This window comes from Dipodomys ordii, unplaced genomic scaffold, assembly GCF_000151885.1.
Source record: "Dipodomys ordii isolate 6190 unplaced genomic scaffold, Dord_2.0 Scaffold34, whole genome shotgun sequence".
Lineage (NCBI taxonomy): Eukaryota > Metazoa > Chordata > Mammalia > Rodentia > Heteromyidae > Dipodomys > Dipodomys ordii.
Genome location: NW_012267250.1, coordinates 13,724,068 through 13,745,370, shown reverse-complemented (window position 1 = coordinate 13,745,370; position 21,303 = coordinate 13,724,068). Strand labels below are relative to the sequence as shown.

Genomic DNA, 21,303 nt, shown 5'->3' with positions numbered 1-21,303 from the left:
GGGGGAGGCTGGGAAGGGATGGGAAGGGTAAACAAAGGAGGAGTCTGCAATGCTTGGTAAGAATTGTACGCATTATCCTGCCCATGCAATTGTAACCCCTCTGTACAGTATGTTCACAAATAAAATAAAATAAAATTAAAAAAATTAAATCCCCCAACAACAAATCCTCAAAGAAACACTGCCTGATAAATAAGTGGGCTAAAGACTTAAAGAGAAACTTCTCCGAAGAGGAAAGAAGGATGGCCAATATACACATGGAGAAATGCTCAACCTCTCTAGCCATGAAAGAAATGCAAATCAAAACAACATTGAGATACCACCTCACCCCAGTTAGGATGGCTATAATCAAGAACTCTTATAACAACAGATGCTGGAGGGGATGTGGACAGAAGGAACCTTACTGCATTGTTGGTGGGAGTGTAAACTTGTTCAACCACTTTGGAAAGTAGTATGGAGGTTCCTCCAAAGACTCCACATAGAGCTCCCTTGTAACCCAGCAATCCCACTTTTGGGCATTTACCTGAATGATGACAAACAAGACCACACTAAAGTTACCAGCACAGCTATGTTTGTTGCAGCATTATTTACCATAGCTAAGATATGGAACCAATCCAGATGCCCCTCAGTAGATGAATGGATCAAGAAAATGTGGTATTCATTTTATTTTGTCGGTCATGGGGCCTGAACTCAGGGTCTGGGCTCTGTCCCTCAGCTCTTCATCTCAGGGCTAGCACTCTACCACTAGAGCCATAGCACCACTTCTGGCTTTTTCTGCTTATGTGGTGCTGAGGAATCGAACCCAGGGCCTCATGCATGTGAGGCAAGCACTCTACCACTGATACACCTTCCTAGCACATATTTTGGAACTTTTAAAGTCTGAGTATGTGAAGCTATTTTTTCAGCTGCAAATTTTTCTAAAATCTAAACATAGATAAAATATTTCTGATGAAAATTTAACCTGACTTGAATGTTTCCTAAGAGTAGACTACATAGTAGATTTAAAAGCTTAGTATGAGGGGTTGGGGAATAGCTCAAATGGTAGATTGCCTGCCTAGTAAGCATGAGACCCTGAGTTCAAACCTCAGTACCACCAGAACAGCAGCAACAAGAGCCACCTAGTTTGAGAAAAATGTAAGTTATCTCAGTGCTTTTTATTTTGCTGCTGCTGTCGCTAAGGTTGTGGTGTGAATTTGAGACCTTTTGCTTGCTAGGCTTGAGCCGTGCTTCAGCCTATTTTGCTTGTTATTTTCTTAAGAAAATTTATTTTATTGTAAAGATACTGCAAGAGGGGTTACAGTTACATGTGTAAGGTAATGCATACATTTCTTATTGAACATTATTACCTCTCCTTTGTTTTTTTCCTACTATCTCTTCCCTCTCACACCTCTCCTACTTCTCTCTTTTTATTTTTTTCCAGTAGGATCTCACTGCCTTGGGAAGGTCTGGTTTGCAATCTTCCTATATATACATCCCATAAAACTAGGAGGACAGGCACATGCAATCACACCCAACTTTTGTTGGTTAAGATGATACCTTGTGAAATTTTTGACTGGGATAGCCTTGAACTACCATTTTCTTGTTTCAGATTCTTGAGTAGTTTAGATTTACAGGCATTAGCTGTGCCTGATTCATTAATAATTTTGGAATTGATTACATGTTGAAATGACATAGCTTAATTTATTATCTTAAGCAAAATATAGCTTTAGAGTGAATCTTACCTACTTTTAAAAATAATTTTTAGAATTAACTTTAATGATTTACTTTTTTGTAAATATAATCCTTTTAAAATGTGGATGTCAACATATTTAAAATTGAGCCAGGTGCTAGGGGATTAGGCCTGTAATCCTATGTCCATGGGAAGCAAGGACTGGGAAAATGGTGGCTGGAGGCTAGCCTGTGCAAAAAGTTCATGACACCCGTCTCAAATAATAGCTGGCTGTGGTGGCATGCAGCTGTCATTTCAGGTATGCATGAGGCTGAGATCAGGATGATTGTGCTTAAAATAGTAAAATAGTTCACAGACCCTATCTTCACAGAAAAAGCTGGATATGATGGTGTGAGCTGTCATCTCAGCCATAGCAGGAAGCATAAATAGAAGGGTGTTGATGGTCCAGGCTTGCCTGGACAAAACTCAAGATCTTATCTAAATAATAACCAATCAAAAATGGTTGGAGACATGGCTCGTGTGGTAGGTACTAGTCTCCCAGTTCATACTTCAGTACTTATGTGTATGCATATTTAATATCATCTATGTGCCTTGCATTAGTGTTTCTGTGGCCAATGTTGAGCAAAAGACCAGCTCTGCCTTATCCCAGAATGAGTTGTTTTCCCTTAGGAGAAGTGGATCAGCCTTTCATCTACCAGGATTAGTAGTCATTAGCTAATAGTCAATTTTACCCTTTCCCCCCTATTATAACTTGTAGGCATAATGCAGTTTTGATTATTTGGGAAGTTCTTTCATAAATTTGACCACAGGTCAGCTATGTGTTATTCTGAATTTAATTGCAGACCACAATTAGTAAGGTCTCTACAGTCACCCAGCTCTTGCTTTCATGTGTAATATTTTATTACTTAGATGTCTGACTTTTTTTTGAGGCAATTAAACATGCTATTCATTACATAGAAATGGCAACATTTGCCTTTCTTGATGCTTGTTTGTGAGTTCCATAAGTGCTAGGCAGCTATCAGTAAGTTTGGTTTCTTTTGTGAGAGCCTCCAGCATTATGAGTCTCATGGAGTCAATTAGGGTTAAAAGCTCTGCTGCTCCCTTATGCCTTACAGATCTGTGTGCTTATCATTGAGTGATTAGGAATTGGTGATGTGTAGGAAGATAGTGATGGGATTTGATTAGAATCAACTTATTAACATTTAAAGAAGGAGAAAAGGACCAACTTAAAAATACTCAGAACCAAAGATAAATTTCTTCTGTTTTCCTATCTAAGCTTGAATATAGACAGAAATAGAACTAAGTGCAAGCCTTACCTAGATTAGAGTAGCTGATAATTCTTGAGCTAAATAGAGAGACAACAATCTGTAACTTTTGACTTCTCAACCTCTTGAGCTCAGATTTCAAGATAAAATAGGGACATGCTTTCTATCTTATGTAATGTCATTGGATGTAGTAGATAACCCCTGCAATCTCAGAGCTTGTAAAAAAAATCATTCAGAAGCATTTTTATTTTTTAAATTTTATTTTATTGTAAAGATGATGTACAGAGGGGTTACAATTACATAAGTAAGGTAATGAGTACATTTCTTTTTTTTACATTTCTTTTTTTATTGTGAAAATACTGTACAGAGGGGTTACAATTACATGGGCAAGATAATGAGTACATTTCTTATCAAGCATGTAGCCTCCTCCTTTGATTCCCCTTCCCATCCCATCCTCCCCGCATCCCCCCACTCAACCCTCTTCCCTCCCGCCACCAAAGTTGTAAAGTTTGTTTTCGACATACGACTTGTACGTCTCATTGTTGCAATGGGTCCACCTGTATCCCTATTTAAAAGATTTGTTTTTTCCCTTCCCCTCCACAAATTATACCGACATCAAATACAGTGAAAACAGGGGTTATACTATGGGGGAGGGACATACAAAGCAACAAAGAAATAATCTTATAAATGTGTTAGAAACAATCGCATGAAAGAAAAAAAAAACATTTGAATACATATCTTAGGGTTCATTTCCCTAACATCACCTTATCTGACCTTTTCTGCTTGACTCACACATATACTAGATATTGCAAATAAGGGAAACCATGGGACCTATGTTTCTTTGGGCCTGGCTTACTTCTTTCATTATTTTTAGTAGCACATAATTTCTCTGTGATTTTATCCCCCAGTGCCTGACATTCAGCATCTTCATTACCATTTTTTATAAATATATTTTATCTATTTTTAAAATTTCAGATGGGAAAGAAATTTGGCCTCTGCTATTTGGCTGGAAGCCAGTGAGAACTTTTACTAAGACTTTACTGAATACTTGATGATAACAAAATGGAAATAAAACATCAGCAATAGTTTATAATGGCAGCCATATTCAGCTGCAGTCTGAGTCTGTAAGCTTGCTGATGTCCTGGTAATATCCTACACTGGGTACATGCACAGAAGTTATTCTTTCTGTCTTTCACCTGGCCATGATGAGTTTGTTCTCTTTGCAGTCACACTGTCTTGAATGTTTTAAAAACAAGTTTTGCCTTTAAAAAATTGCATAAGACTAAAATTTAATTGAAGTTACTTCTCTCTCTTCCCTGCCAAATAGTTACTTGCTCCGAGGCTAGATTCAAGCTTCTACCTTTTTAGAAAGTTTCAAATTCAAATTGACAGTTTCTCCAATTAAAAGTAAATGGAGGGGCTGGGAAGGTGGCTCAGTGGTATAGTGCTTGCCTTGCATGCATGAGTCCCTGGGTTCCATTCCTCAGCACCATATAAGCAGAAAAAGCCGGAAGTGGTGCTGTGGCTCAAGTGGTAGAGTGCTAGCCTTGAGCTGAAGAGCTGAGGGACAGCGCCCAGGCCCAGAGTTCAGACTCATGACTGACAAAAAAACGAAAACAAAACAAAACAAAAAGTAAATGGAACTAATACACTTGTGTCCAGTTTTAGATTTTAGACTGTGAACTCCATTATACCAGAGTATGTTATTACATATTGTATCAACTATGATTCACTAGTGCTTGTTTTTCTCACTTTCGCCTCTAAATATTTTGTTAAAACCATGTTTTTGTTGTGTTATATATAATGAATATAGTCACTTTGGGGTTACATATTTTTAGATACAGTAAAGGCAATTGTGAAAGAATTATGTAGGTATATTTTATAAAGTGAACAATATCTTTTCATGTTTAGTTTTGGCCTGAACACTTTTTTTTGTACTTTTGAGCCTGACTCATTTTATCACATAAAAGTTTTGTGTACCATCTTTGTGCTTCTTGTGCATATATAAGTGTAATATATAAAGTTTTGTAAATTTGGAAATTCTAACCAATGTAACTTGGTTGTGCTTTAGACAAAAAATGACTACATAGAGCTGCTATATAAAACTTTGCAGAAGCTTTATATATTACACTTATATATGCACAAAGTACCTCTATAAATATTTATAGACTAAATGCTTTAGTACCTTCTTCAAACAGGCATTTCATAGCTAATGTTTTGGGAAAAATTAAAAAAGCATATTTTATAGAAAAGAAGCCCAGTGGATCCAGTAGGAAAAAACAAAACAACAACTCTGAACCCAGCTTTTGTAGTATTTTCAAAATATCTGGTAAATTACTTTTATGGATGGAGTGGGATTTCTTGAAGGAAAAGTTTATTTTTATTTTTTATCTATTTTAAAAGTGAAGTTTCTTGACAGATGCTGGTGGCTCATACCTGTAAACTTAGCTATTCAGGAGACTGGATTTGAGGATCATGGTTCAAAGCCAGCCTGGGAGATTCTGATCTTCATTTAATCACCAAAAAGCTGGCAGTGGAGCTGTGGTACAAGTAGTAGAGTGCTTAGAACAAAAAAGCTAGCGACAGTGCCTTGGCCTTGAGTTCAACCCTCAGGACTGCCACAAAACAATATAAAACAAAATAAGAAACCCCAAACAACAAAAAAGAACATTTCCTATTTGTTAATTTTCAAAGTGAAAGCATTATAAGCAAAATTGAAAATGATATTCTAAAAACAATAGATATCACATTATATATCAATTTTTTGAAAGATGGAGGCTAATATTCTAGATAAAATAATTATTTTTTCCTATTTAATTTAGAAAATAGTTATATTCTCTTGATAGAAAACAGTGTGACATGAACTGGTTAAATCCTATAAGCCAGCCAGTTGGGAGATGTTGCAGTTTTGCATATGTCCTCTGACACTTCACATAGACGTATGTCCTTGTTTTGGTCTCTTGGCATTTTGTACAGGCCCTTACCTGTGCAATGTCTAGATTGTATCTGTGAATATTTGTAGACTTATTTGGCTATAAATTTCTTAGATTACAGAGTTGTTTTATACTGACCTCCGAGTTCAAGCCCCAGGACCAATGTGTACTCACACACACATGCACACACACACACTACATACCCACACATACCCATATACATAAAGATACAGTGTTCAAGAATCAACTGACAGTATTTTACTTATGCTTAGTCTGGGAATACCCTTGGAATTAAATTGGCTGATAAATGTGGAAATAGACATAGTTGAAACTTCAATAAAACTTATTTGGGGCTATGTTTTTCAGGTGAAGCCCTGAAGGTATCAGCTGAGAGATTTACAGATGATCCCTGTTATCTACCAAAAAGGGAGGCGGTGGTTCAAGCAGCTCGTGCCTTGTTGGCTGCAGTTACAAGACTGCTTATCCTCGCGGACATGATTGATGTCTTGTGTCTCTTGAAGCATGTGTCATCTGTAAGTAAAAGATAGCTTAGTTTGCTTTGGTGGTGTTCTTACTTTGAATTCCAGTCCTTGAAGTTGGTATCAATCCTAGAACATCCCTGGTGCATCACTTTCATTTTCTTAATATCACCCATCAGAGATTGACTGAATTAGGTTGGGAAGACTGATGTATACCTCAAAAGAATGAAGCCCAAGGGCTGGAGGAGAAGCTCAAGTGTTAGAGAGCCAAGTACAAGGCCTTCTGTTCAAAACTACCATAAAGCTGTAACACACACACACACACACACACACACACACTCACTCACTCCCAAAACAATGAAGCCACAATTTAGTGTTGAAGCAAGTGAGAAATTGAAGATCTAAAGATTGTTTGCTGGAGAGATATAAAGAAGAACAGAATTATGTGGCTAACATAATTAATACATAAACAATTTAAGAAAGAGAAACCTTAAAGCTTAAGACACTTAGAAATTATACTATGCTACTTTTCTAGCTCTGTATGTATGTATGCATGCATGCATGTATGTATGTATGCATGCATGTATGTATTTACTTATGTCAGGGATGGAACTCATGCCTGTACATATTAGGCAGGTATTCTTGTAAGTTATATCCCAAGACCAGCCAGCTCCTCTTGTTCAAGATAAAAAACAAGTTTAACATGAGTTTTGAACATTTTTTTTTTTGTTCATCGTGGGGCCTGAACTCTGGGCCTGGGCACTGTCCCTCAGCTCTTCAGCTCAAGGAGAGCACTCTACCACTTGAACCACTGCGCCACTTCCAGGTTTTTCTGCTTATGTGGTGCTAAGGAATGGAACCCAGGGCCTCATGCATGCAAGGCAAGCACTCTACCATGGAGTCACCTTCCCAGCCCATGAATCATTCTTAATTAGAAAAACAAGGTAGCAAGATAGTGTGCTTGTTTTATTTTGCAAGACAAATCAAGTTGCTACAGTTTTGTTATAAAGAGAACTTCATTAAAGCTTTTATTTGGTTTGACAAGCTCATCAATAGTCTAGATGAAAGGGTTGTAAATCTGAATTTTCTGCCTTTAAGGGCTCTTATACTTTTGTCTATATTTTTATAAAGGCACCTCATACTCTCCATATAATCACTACTCATGTGATCAAATAATGGCTGAAGGCTTTCTGCATCTATTGAGATGATTATGTTATTCTTGTCTTTGCTTCTGTTTGTATGCTGTTTTAAATTTATTGATTTTCATGCATAGAACCATCCATTACTGGAATTAAGCCAACTTGATCACAATGTATTATTTTTGCAGTATGTTGAATTCAGTTTGCAATATTTTATTGAAGTTTTTGTATTTATGTTAACCAAAGACATTGTATATACTTTCCCTTTTTTTGGTGGTGTCTCAATCTGATTTTGGTACCAGAGAAATAATACTGACTCCTAGAATGATTCTGGTAATATTCTATTTTATTCTATCTTATTGGACAATTTTAGGAGCATTGTGGTTAGTTCTAGTAGACTTCAGCACTGAGTCTATGTGGTCCTGAAATGATCTTTGTTAAAAGATGTTTTTCTTTTTCATAACTTGTTTTTTTTGTCTCATTGCTTGCTGATTATATGTTTATTTGTATCTTCTTTTGTGATCAAACACATCTAGAAGTGTATTCATTTCTTTCAGAATGTTAAATTTCTTGGGATGCAAGTTTCTAAAATGGTCCTGTACATTGCAGTGGTATTTGTGGAAATGTCACCGTTCACATCTAGTTTTTATCATTTAGGTCTTTTCTTTTTGTTTTTCTTTTCTTCTTTCTTTCCTTCCTTCCTTCCTTCTTTTCTCTCTCTCTCTCTCTCTCTCTTTCTTTCCTTCTTTCGGTTAGTTTGGCTTAGGTCAATCTTGTTCATTAATTTGAAGAATGAGCTCTTTGTTTCATTAATCATTTGTATTATTCTTTTACTTTCCACTTTATTAATTTTGGCATTGATCTTTATTATTTCTTTACTTCTAATTTTGGAATTAGTTTATTTCTGTTTGTCTAAGACAAGGAGGTACATCATTGGGCTATTGATTTCAGGTGTTTCTGAGTTTTTGATATAGGTATTTTATGCTGTACACTTGCCTTTTAGAGCCACTTTCATTCTATATCTTAGATTCTGTTTTGCTTTCATTTTCATTTAATGGAATTTTAAAATATCCTCCCACTAATTGTTGACCCATTCATCAGTCTAATGTGTGTTATTCATTCTCCATGTGTTTGATTATTTTCTGTAGTTTCTCATGCTGTTAATTTAAATTTTATTTCACTGTATCTAGATAAAACACAAGTTGCTATTCAAATTTTCTTGTATTTGTGAAGACTTGTTTTATACCCTAAAATCTTTTTCAGAAAGTTCTGTGGGCTGTTGAAAGGAATATACATCTGCAGCTGTTTGTAGAATATTCCTTAGATGTTTGCTAAGTCCATTTGATCAATTATGCCATTTAATTCTTAAGTTTCTTTGTTGATTTTTGTCTATATGACATTTATTGAGAGTAGTGTTTTGAGGTCACCTGCTATTATTGTTTGGTGTGTAATTGTGCTCATTTCATGAAATTGGGTATACCAACACATGGTATATTACAATGTTTGTATTCTTTCGATGCATTTTTCCCTTTATGAAAATAAAGTGACCTTCTTTGTCTCTTCCAGCTTTGGTATATGAATATAGCTAAACCTCCTTACTCTTGGGTTCCATTTTTAAAAATAAATTTTAATGTATTCTTTATTTTTTTTATTATAAAGGTGATGTACAGAGGGGTTGCAGTTACATAAGTCAGGTAATAAGTACATTTCTTTTTGAACAATGTTAACTCTTCCCTCATTTCCCTTGCAGTTTTTCCCTCCTGACTCTCTGAGTTCCATTTCTTTGAGAAATCTATATTTTTTGGTAGCAATGTAATTTTACTTTTCCCCTTTCTGTGTGGCATAGGTAGGTTTAAAAATTTTATTTATTATCATTGTAGAGGGATGTATAGAGAAGTCATAGTTACATAAGTCAGATAAAAAGTACATTTCCTTTTGAACAATGTCACACTTTCCTGCTCTCCCCTCCCATCCCCATCCACGACTTATATAGCTCATTTTCAACAGTGTCTAGTGAGTATCACTACTGCATTTGATCGCCCTTTTCCCGTTTCTGTTCCTCTCCTTACCCTCCAAAAGACAAATAAATGAACAAACATGACAAAAGGAAAAGAAAACCAAAACAGCATCAAGGTAAAAAAAAAAAAAACAAAACCTGGGCTGGGAGTGGGGCCTAGTGGTAGAGTGCTTGCCTAGCATGCATGAAGCCCTAGATTCAATTCCTCAGTACCACATAAACAGAAAAAGCTGGAAGTAGAGCTGTGGCTCCAGTGGTGGAATGATATAACCTTGAGCAAAAGAAGCTCAGGGACAGTACTCAGGCCCTGACTGGCAAAAACAAACAAAACAAAACAAAACAACAACAAACCCCTCCCCCTCAAATCCAACCCTCTTGTTTCTATTTCCTGGAGTTCATTTTAATAAATATTATTGTATATGATCAGATGCACATAGCTATAGAATCTTGGTAATCCTCTCCTAAGAATACCCTCCTTTGGGGGCTGGGAAGGTGGCTCAGTGGTAGAGTGCTTGCCTTGCGCGCATGAGGCCCTTGGTTCGATTTCTCAGTACCACATAAGCAGAAAAAGCCAGAAGTGGTGCTGTGTGGCTCAAGTGTTAGAGTGCTAGCCTTGAGCTGAAGAGCTGAGGGACAGCGCCCAGGCCCAGAATTCAGGCCCCACAATCAACAAAGAAAAAAAGAGAAAAAAAAGAATAGCCTCCTTTGATCTCACTTTGTGTGAATTCCTAGAGACCTATATAATTTATCATATTCCAGTTTATTTATTTATTTATTTATGTATTTATTTATTCTCTTTTACCTTCAGTATGTTTACTTGTAGAATTATAGGCACATCCTAGTTACCACAAATGAAGGATGCCATGCAAACTATGTTTCTTTGACTCTGGCTTACTTCACTTAATATAATTTTTTTTCAAGACTTTCCATTTCCTTATGAATGGTACAATATTGTACTTTCTGGTGGATGAGCAGAATTACATGCTACATTTTATGACCCAGCAATTCTGCCCCAGGACATTTATCCAATAAAACACCAACAAAGCCACACTGAAGCTACCAGCATAACTATGTTCATTGCAGCAGTGTTTACCATAGCTAAGATATGGAATCAACTGAGATGCCCCTCAGGGAAAAATATACTTTTTAAAATCCTTTTGCATAAAGTTTGTTTTTGTCTTTGGTAGCAAGTGTGTTTCTTTTAGGCAACAAATGGTTGGGTCTTGTGTTTTTTGTTTTTGTTTCCAACCTGATAGTATGTGTCTTGATTGGAGAATTCTGACTATTAGCATTCAGAATTGTTATTGAAAAGTATGTTGTATATCAAATCAATCAATCAAAACAATCAAATGTAGTATATCAAATGTTCTATTTCTCCTTTCTAGTCCTTATTTGCTTATCTACTTTTTTAGTGAGATATTTCCCACATTTTCATGGTTGTTTTTATCTTAATCTTGTCTGAGTAGAATTCCTTTAGATTTTGTAAAGAAAATCATGGAAGATTTTTTCAGGTTTGTTTCAATTATGAATGGCAGATTTGTTGGATCTAGAAATCTAGTTCAGCGTTTATTTTCTTTGAGGACTTGAAATATATCATTCCATGCATTCTTTGATTTCATATATATTTAGAGAATTATTAAAATCACTACTTCTATGAATGAAAGGTCTTCCTCATATGATACTCGCTTTATTTTATTATTTTGCTGAGTCACAGGTTTGAACTCAGGGCCTGGGCACTGTCCTTGAGCTCTTTTGGTCAAGGCTAGTGCTCTATCACTTTGAGCCTCAGCACCACTTCCAGTTTTCTGGTGGTTATTGGAGGTAAGAGTCTCACAGACTTTCCTGCTTGGTCTGGCTTTGAACCACAATCTTAGATCTCAGTTCCCTGAGTAGCTAGGATCACAGGGATGAGCCACTAATGCCTGACCATTCTTTTTTTAATATGTGAAATCATTCTCATTTTACTGAGACTGGCCCAGAGATGCAAGTTATGATTGAGCTTTACTAGGAGGTAGTCTGAACAAATACAAGTAACTAATAATTATCAATGGACAAGTACTGTTATCAATAAGGAATATATAGTTATATAATGTATAAATATTATATAATTAACCTATAGTGATATAATATATAAATAATCAGTTCTGAATGCATCTTGTTCCTTAAGGAAACACAGGTTTTCCTTTGGCAGAGAGAGACTGAAATCAAAGATAAAAGGAGACAGAGAAAAAATGATCATTAACTGTAGAAATCTGGAAAGAAAATTTAGCTTTATTGCCATGTTAATTCATGTTTTTTAAATAGGAATTTAAGTTACAACTATTCTCTCCTTGATACTATTTAAGTTTTCGAAAGCTTCTCTGTACTAGTTATACTCCCCAGAGCACTACATCTTATTGGCCTCAGTGTGTGAATGTCTAGAGTCCTATACAATTTATCATGTCCTAATGTGTGTGTGTGTGTGTGTGTGTGTGTGTGTGTGTGTGTTTACATATAGATTCATAGGCACATTCTAGTTACCACAAATGAGGGAAACCATGTTCCTTTGTTTCTTTGACTCTGGGTTACTTCACTTAATATAATATTTTCCAAGTCCTTCCATTTCCTTATGAATGGTATTATATTATACTTTCTGATGAACTAGTAGAATTCGATTATACCACATTTTTTGATCCATTCATCCACCGAGGGGCATCTGGGTTGATTTCATATCCTGGCTATGGTAAACAATTCTTCAATGAACATGGTTGTGCTAGTAGTTTTAGTGTTCTGTTGTTTGTGGTCTATTGGATAAATGCCCAGGAGTGGGATTACTGAGTCATAGGGTAGCTCTATGTTTAGTCTTTTAAGGGCCCCATATCTAAAATATACTTAGAGCTCAAAAATTTAACCCTCCCCCACAACCCAATCAATGAATGAGCTAAAGACTTAAAGAGAGACTTCTCAGAGGAAGAAGTAAAAATACGTAACAGATACATGAAGAAATGTTCAACATCTCTGGCTATAAAAATGCAAATCAAAGCAAAATTGATATGGAAAGACTTGGAAAAAATCATATTAAGGGAAGTAAGCCAGAACCAAAGAAACATAGGCTCCCTGGTTTCCCTCATTTGTAATAATTAATATAGGTCTAGGATAGTCCTAGCAGAGGATCACAATAGCTCAATAGCTATGTACATATAATCTAATAAAATGATGGTAATTGAAATGAACTCCAAGATATGGAAACAAGAGGGTTTTTGTTTCTGTTTTGTTTTAGTTTTTTAATTTACTGTGTGAAGTTATTTATTTTTCTTCATTTTTCCTTTGGTTTATCCCCTGTTGTCACTGTTTTTGATTTTGGTACTCTGTATCTTGTATATACATTTATATGATTTGGGGAAGAGAAAGGGAATCACAAAATGGTGAGATAAGGGACAAAGGGTGAACCAATGCAGTAGCAATATTCACAAGACACTATGTTGGAAATAAACTTTACCATTTGTAGGGAGGGAAGTGGGGGCAGGAGGGAAAGTGGAAGAAAACAAGGGAGGAAATAACAATGTTTGACAAGAAATACTCCTTATCTTACTTATGCAAATATAACTCCTCTGACATCACCCTTAAATAAAATAAAATTTAAAAAAAAACCAGCATTGAGATTCTATCTCATTCCAGTTAGAATGGCTATTATCAAGAAAACTAACAATAAAAATGCTGGTGGGGATGTGGCCAAAAGGAAATTCTGTTACACTATTGGTAAGAAAGCGAACTTGTTCAACTACTCTGGAAAGCAGTATGGAGGTTTCTTCTTCTGTCTTAGTTACTTTTGTGGTAGGAACTTGCTTATGCCTGAGCAGCCCTAAGTTTTGACCTTGACTTAGAGTTTTATGTGTCACTGGGAATGGTAGATGTGCACTGAGCCCAGACATTACGCTTCTCCTGTTGCCATTGAGTGAGGTAGAATCTTATGTACGCTATCTCATAATGGCTTTGAACAGTGATTCCTTAATCTCTGCCTCCTAAGTAGGTAGTGTGACAGGCTTGCACCACTAGTCTGGGTAGATAGAGGACATTTTAACTTAGGGGGATAGGACATGATTAAAGACCTTTAACAGTTCTGAATGGCTGAGATTTTGTGTAATAGCAAAGAAGAATTGATGCTGTTGAGGTAGGTCAGTGTAGATGAGTGAAAGGTCTAAGTGCTCAAATAAAAAGTTGGAGATAAAGCCTAGAAGTTAAGGAGGAATTGTTAAGAATTAATTTTTTTGGGGCTGGGAAGGTTGCTCAGTGGTAGAGTGCTTGCCTTGCATGCCTGAGACCCTGGGTTCGATTCCTCAGCACCACATAACCAAAAAGAAAAAAAAAGCCGGAAGTGGCACTGTGGCTCAAGTGGTAGAGTGCTAGCCTTGAGCTGAAGAGCTGAGGGACAGTGCCCAGGCCCAGAGTTCAGGCCCCACGACTGGACCACCGCCCCCCCCCCAAAAAAAAAGAATTTTTTCATTTTCTTTTTAAAAATTATTATCTTTAAGTAGTTGTACAAAGGAGTTAAAGAATTATTTTGTTAAAACACCAAATAGTTACCAGGCACTGGTTGTTCATGCTTGTATTCCTAGGTACTCAGGAGACTGAGATCTGAGGATCATGGTTTGAAGCCAGCTCAGGCAGAAAAGTCCTAGTAAGACTCTTACCTCCAATTAACCACTTAAAACTTGGAAGTGGCGCTATGGTTCAAGTGGTAGAATGCTAGCCCTGAGTTTAAGTCCCACAATGGACAAAAACAAAACAAAACTCCAAATAGATTATTATTTAGTAGGTATCTATTTTCCTAAAATCTTCAGATACTAAATATATCTTTTAAAATAGAATTTCTTCTTTTTAATATATGCATGTAAATATAATGGTGTTATTATTAATGTGTTGTACAGATGGGTTACTATTTCATAAGTCAGGTAGTGAGTACATTCTTTTTTTTTGGATAGTGTCACCCCTTCCTTCTCTTTTCTCGTTTCTTCCTTCCATTTCTGCCCACAAGTTACACAGGTCATTTTCCACACAGTGGATACTGAATAACACAATTGTATGTGTACACCCTCCTCCCTCTCTTTCTGTGCCCTCTTTTGCCACCCCTAAAAGAAAAATGCAAAGCACAAACACCCCCTACCAACAACAATAACAACAAAACCATTAAAGAATTTTAAGCAGGGAAATGATATAAACAGATTTGCATGTAGGACTTTTTCTGATGCAGAGAGGCAAGTGATGAGGCATATGTATTTATGGTTATGAAATTGTGAGGTGGGAGGGGGAATGAATGAGAGAAAGGAAAGAGCAGGTTGCAATTTAGAAAGAGATTGGAGACCTTTTAGAATCAAAAGGACTCTAGGATTGTGGCTAGATATTGAGGACATTGATTTGCTGTTAACACAGAGGAGAAGCAGATTATGGGTTTTAGACATTGTATTTGAGATACGTATGAGAGAAAGTACATTTTAGAAGGTATGCTTAGAGCTCAGGAGAGCAATTAAGACAAGAAATAGATTTGGAAAGCTTCAGGAAAAGAGCATTAGGAGAAGTAATATGTTTGAACAAGGCTATCTGGGGAAGATTTGTAGTATGAACTCACATCATCAAGGCCTTCCTGGAAAGTTCATTGAATGAAGAATCAAGGTTTGTGCTTAGTTTGTCTCAGAAGAAATGAGTAATGTTTATTCACTCAATATTACAGCATCTATGCTTTCTCATTAGTAAGATGCTTATGAAAAGACTTTTAAAATGGCTTTATTGAAGTAGGATTTATATGCCATAAAATTAACTTGTTTCTATGTATAATTCAATGATTTTTGAGTAAAATTTCAGAGTTGTACATTGTAACCACTATCTAATTTTAGCACATTTCTATCACTCCTGTTAGACCTCATTCCTATTTGCTATCACTTCCTGTTCTTATATGCCTCAGGTTTGCTGATAGGAATAACACTAGGGAATCATTTTTTTTGTTTTCATTTATTTTTACTTTTATTTATTTTTTATTGTGAAAATACTGTACAGAGGGGTTACAATTACATGGGAAAGATAATGAGTACATTTCTTATCAAGCATTGTAGCCTCCTCCTTTGTTTCCCCTTCCCATCCCTTCCCAGCCTCCCCCCGTCCCCCCCCCCCATCCCCCCCCCCCCCCACCAAAGTTGTAAAGTTCGTTTTTGACATGACAACTTGTACTTCTCATTGTTGCAACGGGTCCACCTGTAGCCTTATTTAAACAACTTGTTTTTCCCCTTCCCCTCCACAAATTATACCGACATCAAATACAGTGAAAGCAGGGGTTATACTGTGGGGGAGGGACATACAAAGCAACAAAGAAATAATCTTATAAATGCATTAGAAACAAATGCATGAAAGAAAAAAAACATTTAAATACAGATCTTAAGGTTTATTTTCCTAACATCACCTTATCTGACCTTTTTTGCTTGACTCATACATGTACTAGATATTGCAAATAAGGGAAACCATGGGACCTATGTTTCTTTGGGCTTGGCTTACTTCACTTAATATAATTTTTTCCAAGTATTTCCATTTCCTAACAAATGGGGCAATGTCATTCTTTCTGATGGAGGCATAGAATTCCATTGTGTATATATACCACATTTTCTTGATACATTCATCTACTGAGGGGCATCTGGATTCATTCCATATCTTACCTATAGTAAATAATGCTGCAATAAACATATTTGTGCTGGTAGTTTTAGTGTGGTCTTGTTTGTGCTCATTTGGGTAAATGCCCAAAAGTGGGATTGCTGGGTCATAGGGGAGCTCTATGTGGAGTCTTTTGAGGAACCTCCATACTACTTTCCAAAGTGGTTGAACAGGTTTACACTCCTACCAACAATGAAGTAAGATTCCCTTCTGTCCACATCCCCTCCAGTATCTGTTGTTATTAGAGTTCTTGATTTTGCCATTCTAACTAGGGTGAGGTGGTATCTTAATGTTGTTTTGATTTGCATTTCTTTTATGGCTAGGGAGGTTGAGCTAGGGAATCATTTTTAACAGTATACATCTATGTATCTTTTAATTTCTCATACCCTATAGAGATAGGATGATCCATAAACAATTACTTAGTTACCATTTAGTTCAGTCCTCATTCAATTTAATTATGGCAATCTCTTACAATTCTATAGAACTTTTAAATGTGTAAAATAGTTAAGATGTTGCTAAGTACTGTTGTCTCACACTTGTATCTATGTTACTCAGGAGGCTAAGATCTGAGAATTGTAGTTCAAAGCCAGCCTAGGCAGGAAATTTCACCAGATTCTTATCTCCAATTAATCATCAAAAATCTGAAAGTGGAGCTGTGGCACAAGTGGTAGATTACCAGCCTTGAGTTAAAAAGCTAAGAGGCAATACCGGGGCCTTGAGTTTATGACCCAGAGCCAAAACACACAAAAATTGTTTTTGTCTGTTTCTTACATGTCTGGTATGTTGCCCAATAATAAGTATTTATTGAATGACAATATCTCATTTTCCTTTTTAAAAATTTTCAGTGGATTCTATAACCTTGGAAAGGAGATAGGTAAACACAGTTGACAAATATGCTCTGAATAACACAGTGAAGACTGGAGTGGTAGAGACTCAACCAAAATTGTGTAGCTATGAAATAGCAAGGTGTTGTACCTCAAACTTTGAGAAAAGTGTAGTTTCAACATGTAGGCCTTTTTCTTATTTTGTTCCAGGTTTTATTTAATTTTTATAATAATTTCTCCCAGCAAAACCTCATTTGAAGTATCTATCTATCTGTCTGTCTGTCTGTCTGTCTGTCTGTCTGTCTATGCATTTTAAATTTCTGCTGCAAATGTAAGCTTCTTAATAAGTGTCATCAACATCTTATAAGTACAATTGGAAAACATGTATGAAAACAGACTCTGGGGTTGCAGGTATGGCTTAAGTGGTAAAGCCAAACAATCCAAACCAAGGAAGTGTGAGGTCTTGAGTTTAAGGTTTGGTATTGCTAAAACCAAATAACAACAAAAACCAGGCATTGTTGAGAGTGTGTAAGGATCAGTGGGAGGAGGAAGTGAATGAATGGACGTGGTTAATGAGGATGAATATAGTCAAAGTACATTATCATATATATGAAAATAGAAAAACAAAATATGTTAAAATTATCTTAAGAAGTGAAGAAAGCAGGTAAGGGAGAGTGATAGAACGAGGTTGATGGGGTACAATGAATGCATTATGGAAATGTCACACGGACCCTAATCCTGTACAACTGATATATGCTAATACATATTTCTTGATAAAAAAGAAATGAATGGGGTAAATTCTGAAAAATGAAATATTTTTCTATAATACTTCAGTTCAGTTGATCTGTTGTTTTCTTGTTTAAATGAACTAGATTAGACATTTCTTATACTTAAAAATTATTTTTTATCCTAAAGAGTACTATTCACAGAACGTTAATACTCTATTCTTTTGACTCTTCACTGCTTTACTCTCCAGAATCTTTTGGCATTGTTTCAAACTGGCGAATTAGAGACACTAAGATCACACTTGGTGATCTAGTGCGTTCAATCAGGCACTTACAATACTTGCTTTTATATATAAATGCTATGAGCCTGATACTTCTTTTTATGCTTTTGGAAGTACTGAGAACCTTGCACAAATGCACAACAGCTTAAATAAGGAAGGGAAAAAATGACAATTATTGAGCTAGCTCTTGTTTTGGAACAGATATATATATATATATATATATACATACATATATATACATACATATATATATATATACATACATATATATATATATATATTTCCATCAGGGGAATTAGTAGGATGCTGGGGCTATGGAGTTATTTGAATCAATCTATCTGACCACAAAAGGAACCAGAGCACTGGTTCCCTAGCGAGGGCTAGGGAAGCTTTACTTGCCAGAGCCCTGGCTACATTCCCCCACCCCCTCCCCTACCTGCTGTTTCAGCTGGCTTCTTCTTGCCCTCCTTCTTAAATTACTCCATGAATCTACATAATTTCCACCAACGGATTGGCTGTGTAGTGTGTAGAGAACATTGGCTTAGATTTATTTAATGTGTATTGTCAGGAGAAAGGAGAAAAATGTATTTTAGAAGAGGGACTGCTGAGTCAAACTACACATTTCCCGTTGCCTTTTTTTATGCTTTCTTTTCTCATAAAGCAGGTATTCAGTAATTTTAATGGGAGATGAGCAATCATGGCCTCTGTTGTTTGATTTGATGGATTGCTATTATTATTATTTCTGAACATCACACAGTGTGTGCTGAGATAGCACACGTGGGGACTGTTTGTAATTCTTAGTTCTATTGTGAATATTGGGCTTAGGGATATTGTTTGCATCTTTTCATTTTTATCTTGTCTGCCCTGTAATATATGATAAGTTAGTCAAATAGGACAGAAATGAATTTTTCTTAGTTTAGAAATCATGTTAATATTCAGTTTCAACAGTTAAACATTCCTATTTAATTTTGGTTCAAATTGACTCAGTGGGATGGTTTTTATTTCAGTTTTTTTTTCTTCTGCTAGTTCTGGGGCTTGAACTCAGGGCTTGGCACTGTCCCTCAGCATTTGTGCTCAAGGCTAGCACTCTATCATTTTGAGTCACAGCTCCATTTCTGGCTTTTTTGGTAGTTGGAGATAAGAGTCTCACGGATTTTACTGCCCAAGTTGGCTTTGAACCATGATTCTCAGATATCAGCCTCCTGGGTAGGTAAGTAAATTTATATTGAGCTAAAAATTAAGCCAGGATAAATTAAAAGATCAGCAAATTATTTTGGGGTTCATGGCTCATTTTAAGTTCCCATTTCAAACCTTAAACAAGTGAGTTCCAGGGATACTTAAAACTCTTCCATTATTTGTTGCTTCTTCTATCAATTTATCTCCAACTGGGAGATCATTTATTTTGAGAAATAATCAATTTAATGAAATGAAAATGTACTGTATTAATATTTAAAAACACACTGAAAGGGGAAAAATCTTTAAACCAAGTCAATATCAAACTTCTTTAAATTCTAGAATTCAGTTTAACCAGTCTTATCTCCATTACTCAGTTTTATCTGCAAAGTAAATCTATTGCCTTTATTCTTGAGCACTTTAAGAACACATGTGGAATCTTAGCTACTCAGGAGGCTGAGATCTGAGGATCGTGGTTTGATGCCAGCCCAAACAGGAAAGTCTGTGAGACTCTTATCTCCAGTTAACTACCAGAAAACTGGAAGTGGTACTGCAGCTCAAAAAGGGGTAGAGTGCTAGCCTTGAGCAGAAAATGTTCAGGGAAAGTGCCCAGGCCCTGGGTTCAAGCCCCATGACTGACCAAAGAAACAAACAAACATGTAGGTAATTGGGACTACGGTATGTTTAATAGAAACAAAACCAAAGTTATACTACAGATTTTGTATAACCTTTCAATTACAATAACTTGTTATTGTAAGAGAAAACGATCTATTTAAATGAATGCAGTTATCATGTTTTTACAGTACTGTGAATCCTTTTGTATTAATAAATGGAAGATGTAAGTATTGACAATGAAAATTTAAGTTAATACCCAACATTATGCAAACTTTGACCTTCAGTTAAAACACCCTTATGATGATGTATTGGATTGTCTCTTTCTTCTTTGGCTATGGACTTATTAGCTGGAAGTACTGCTTTTTTGGTGTGTGTGTGTTCCTTATTTCAGGGACATACAAGTGTATTTCCCTTGATGTTCCCATTTGAGGTTGTATAAGGTTTACACTGATAAATGTGAGGACATATATTTAAGAAGCAGAGATACTATTTCTTAGGGAGAGAAAATACAAGGATAAAGAACATTTTAAGGGCTGGGAAGATGGCTCAGTGGTAGAGCGCTTGCCTTGCATGCCTGAGGCCCTGGGTTCGATTCCCCAGCACCACATAAGCAAAAAGAAAAAAAGCCGGAAGTGGCGCTGTGGCTCAAGTGGTAGAGCACTAGCCTTGAGCTGAAGAGCTGAGGGACAGCGCCCAGGCCCAGAGTTCAGGCCCCACGACCGGACCCCCCCAAAAACAAAAACAAAAACAAAAAAAGAACATTTAAAAATTACATGCATTGATTGGCAAAATGACCTCTAATGATTAATTCATAGATGAAATTACTTTGTTTAGAAATTCACATCTAGTGTTATTTCCATTTGAATGTATTGAAAAGGGACAAGACATATAGTAAATATTATATATAAAACATACATATAAAGAATTTAACTTTGTTATAACATAGTATATATGACATATACTACATAATATATTAAACATATTTACATATAATATAGTTATATATGATATATATTACATAATATATTAAGCATATTTATATATAATATATGCACATATAATATATATATTTTTTCTCTTTCTCTGTCCTGATACTGGTCCATGAACTCCAACTTTTAAGAATTTGTTGTATTACAAGAGGGGAGAAAAGAACAGATGTGATTGTTTCTAAATAGAACAGAACTGGTTCATACTTAGGACTCTGAAAAGTCTTCCTGTTCTTTGTGGCCCAACTTAAACTCCCTCATGTCTTCTACACAGTGTAGCATTAATGAGTTTTAAAATTTATGTTACTTTTATCTCTTTTTGCAGTCTCCTGACTGCTTTTCCTGTTAGAGTTAGTAGTAGGGTGGAAATAGAGTAAGCATTGTATTAAAGTTTAGTTTCATCAAGCTTTCTGGTCCCAGATTGTACTTGTACAATGAGAATAGAAGTAGGAACTCCTGTTGTTCTAGTGAGAATTCAGTTGAAAAGCATAAAGTATCTGGGGTTGAACAGGCATTCAATAAATG

The 21,303-nt window shown here is 36.0% G+C and overlaps 1 protein-coding gene across 2 annotated transcripts in view; it reads left to right on the top strand.

Annotated features, from left to right (window-relative positions):
* The window catches only part of Ctnna3 (catenin (cadherin-associated protein), alpha 3), a 1,343,755-nt gene that overhangs the window by 73,482 nt on the left and 1,248,970 nt on the right, over positions 1–21,303 (top strand). For both annotated transcript variants that reach the window (XM_013017086.1, XM_013017085.1), the window contains exon 4: positions 6,231–6,397. In XM_013017086.1, coding sequence (XP_012872540.1) covers positions 6,231–6,397 — 167 coding nt within the window. The remainder of the gene's footprint in view (positions 1–6,230; positions 6,398–21,303) is intronic.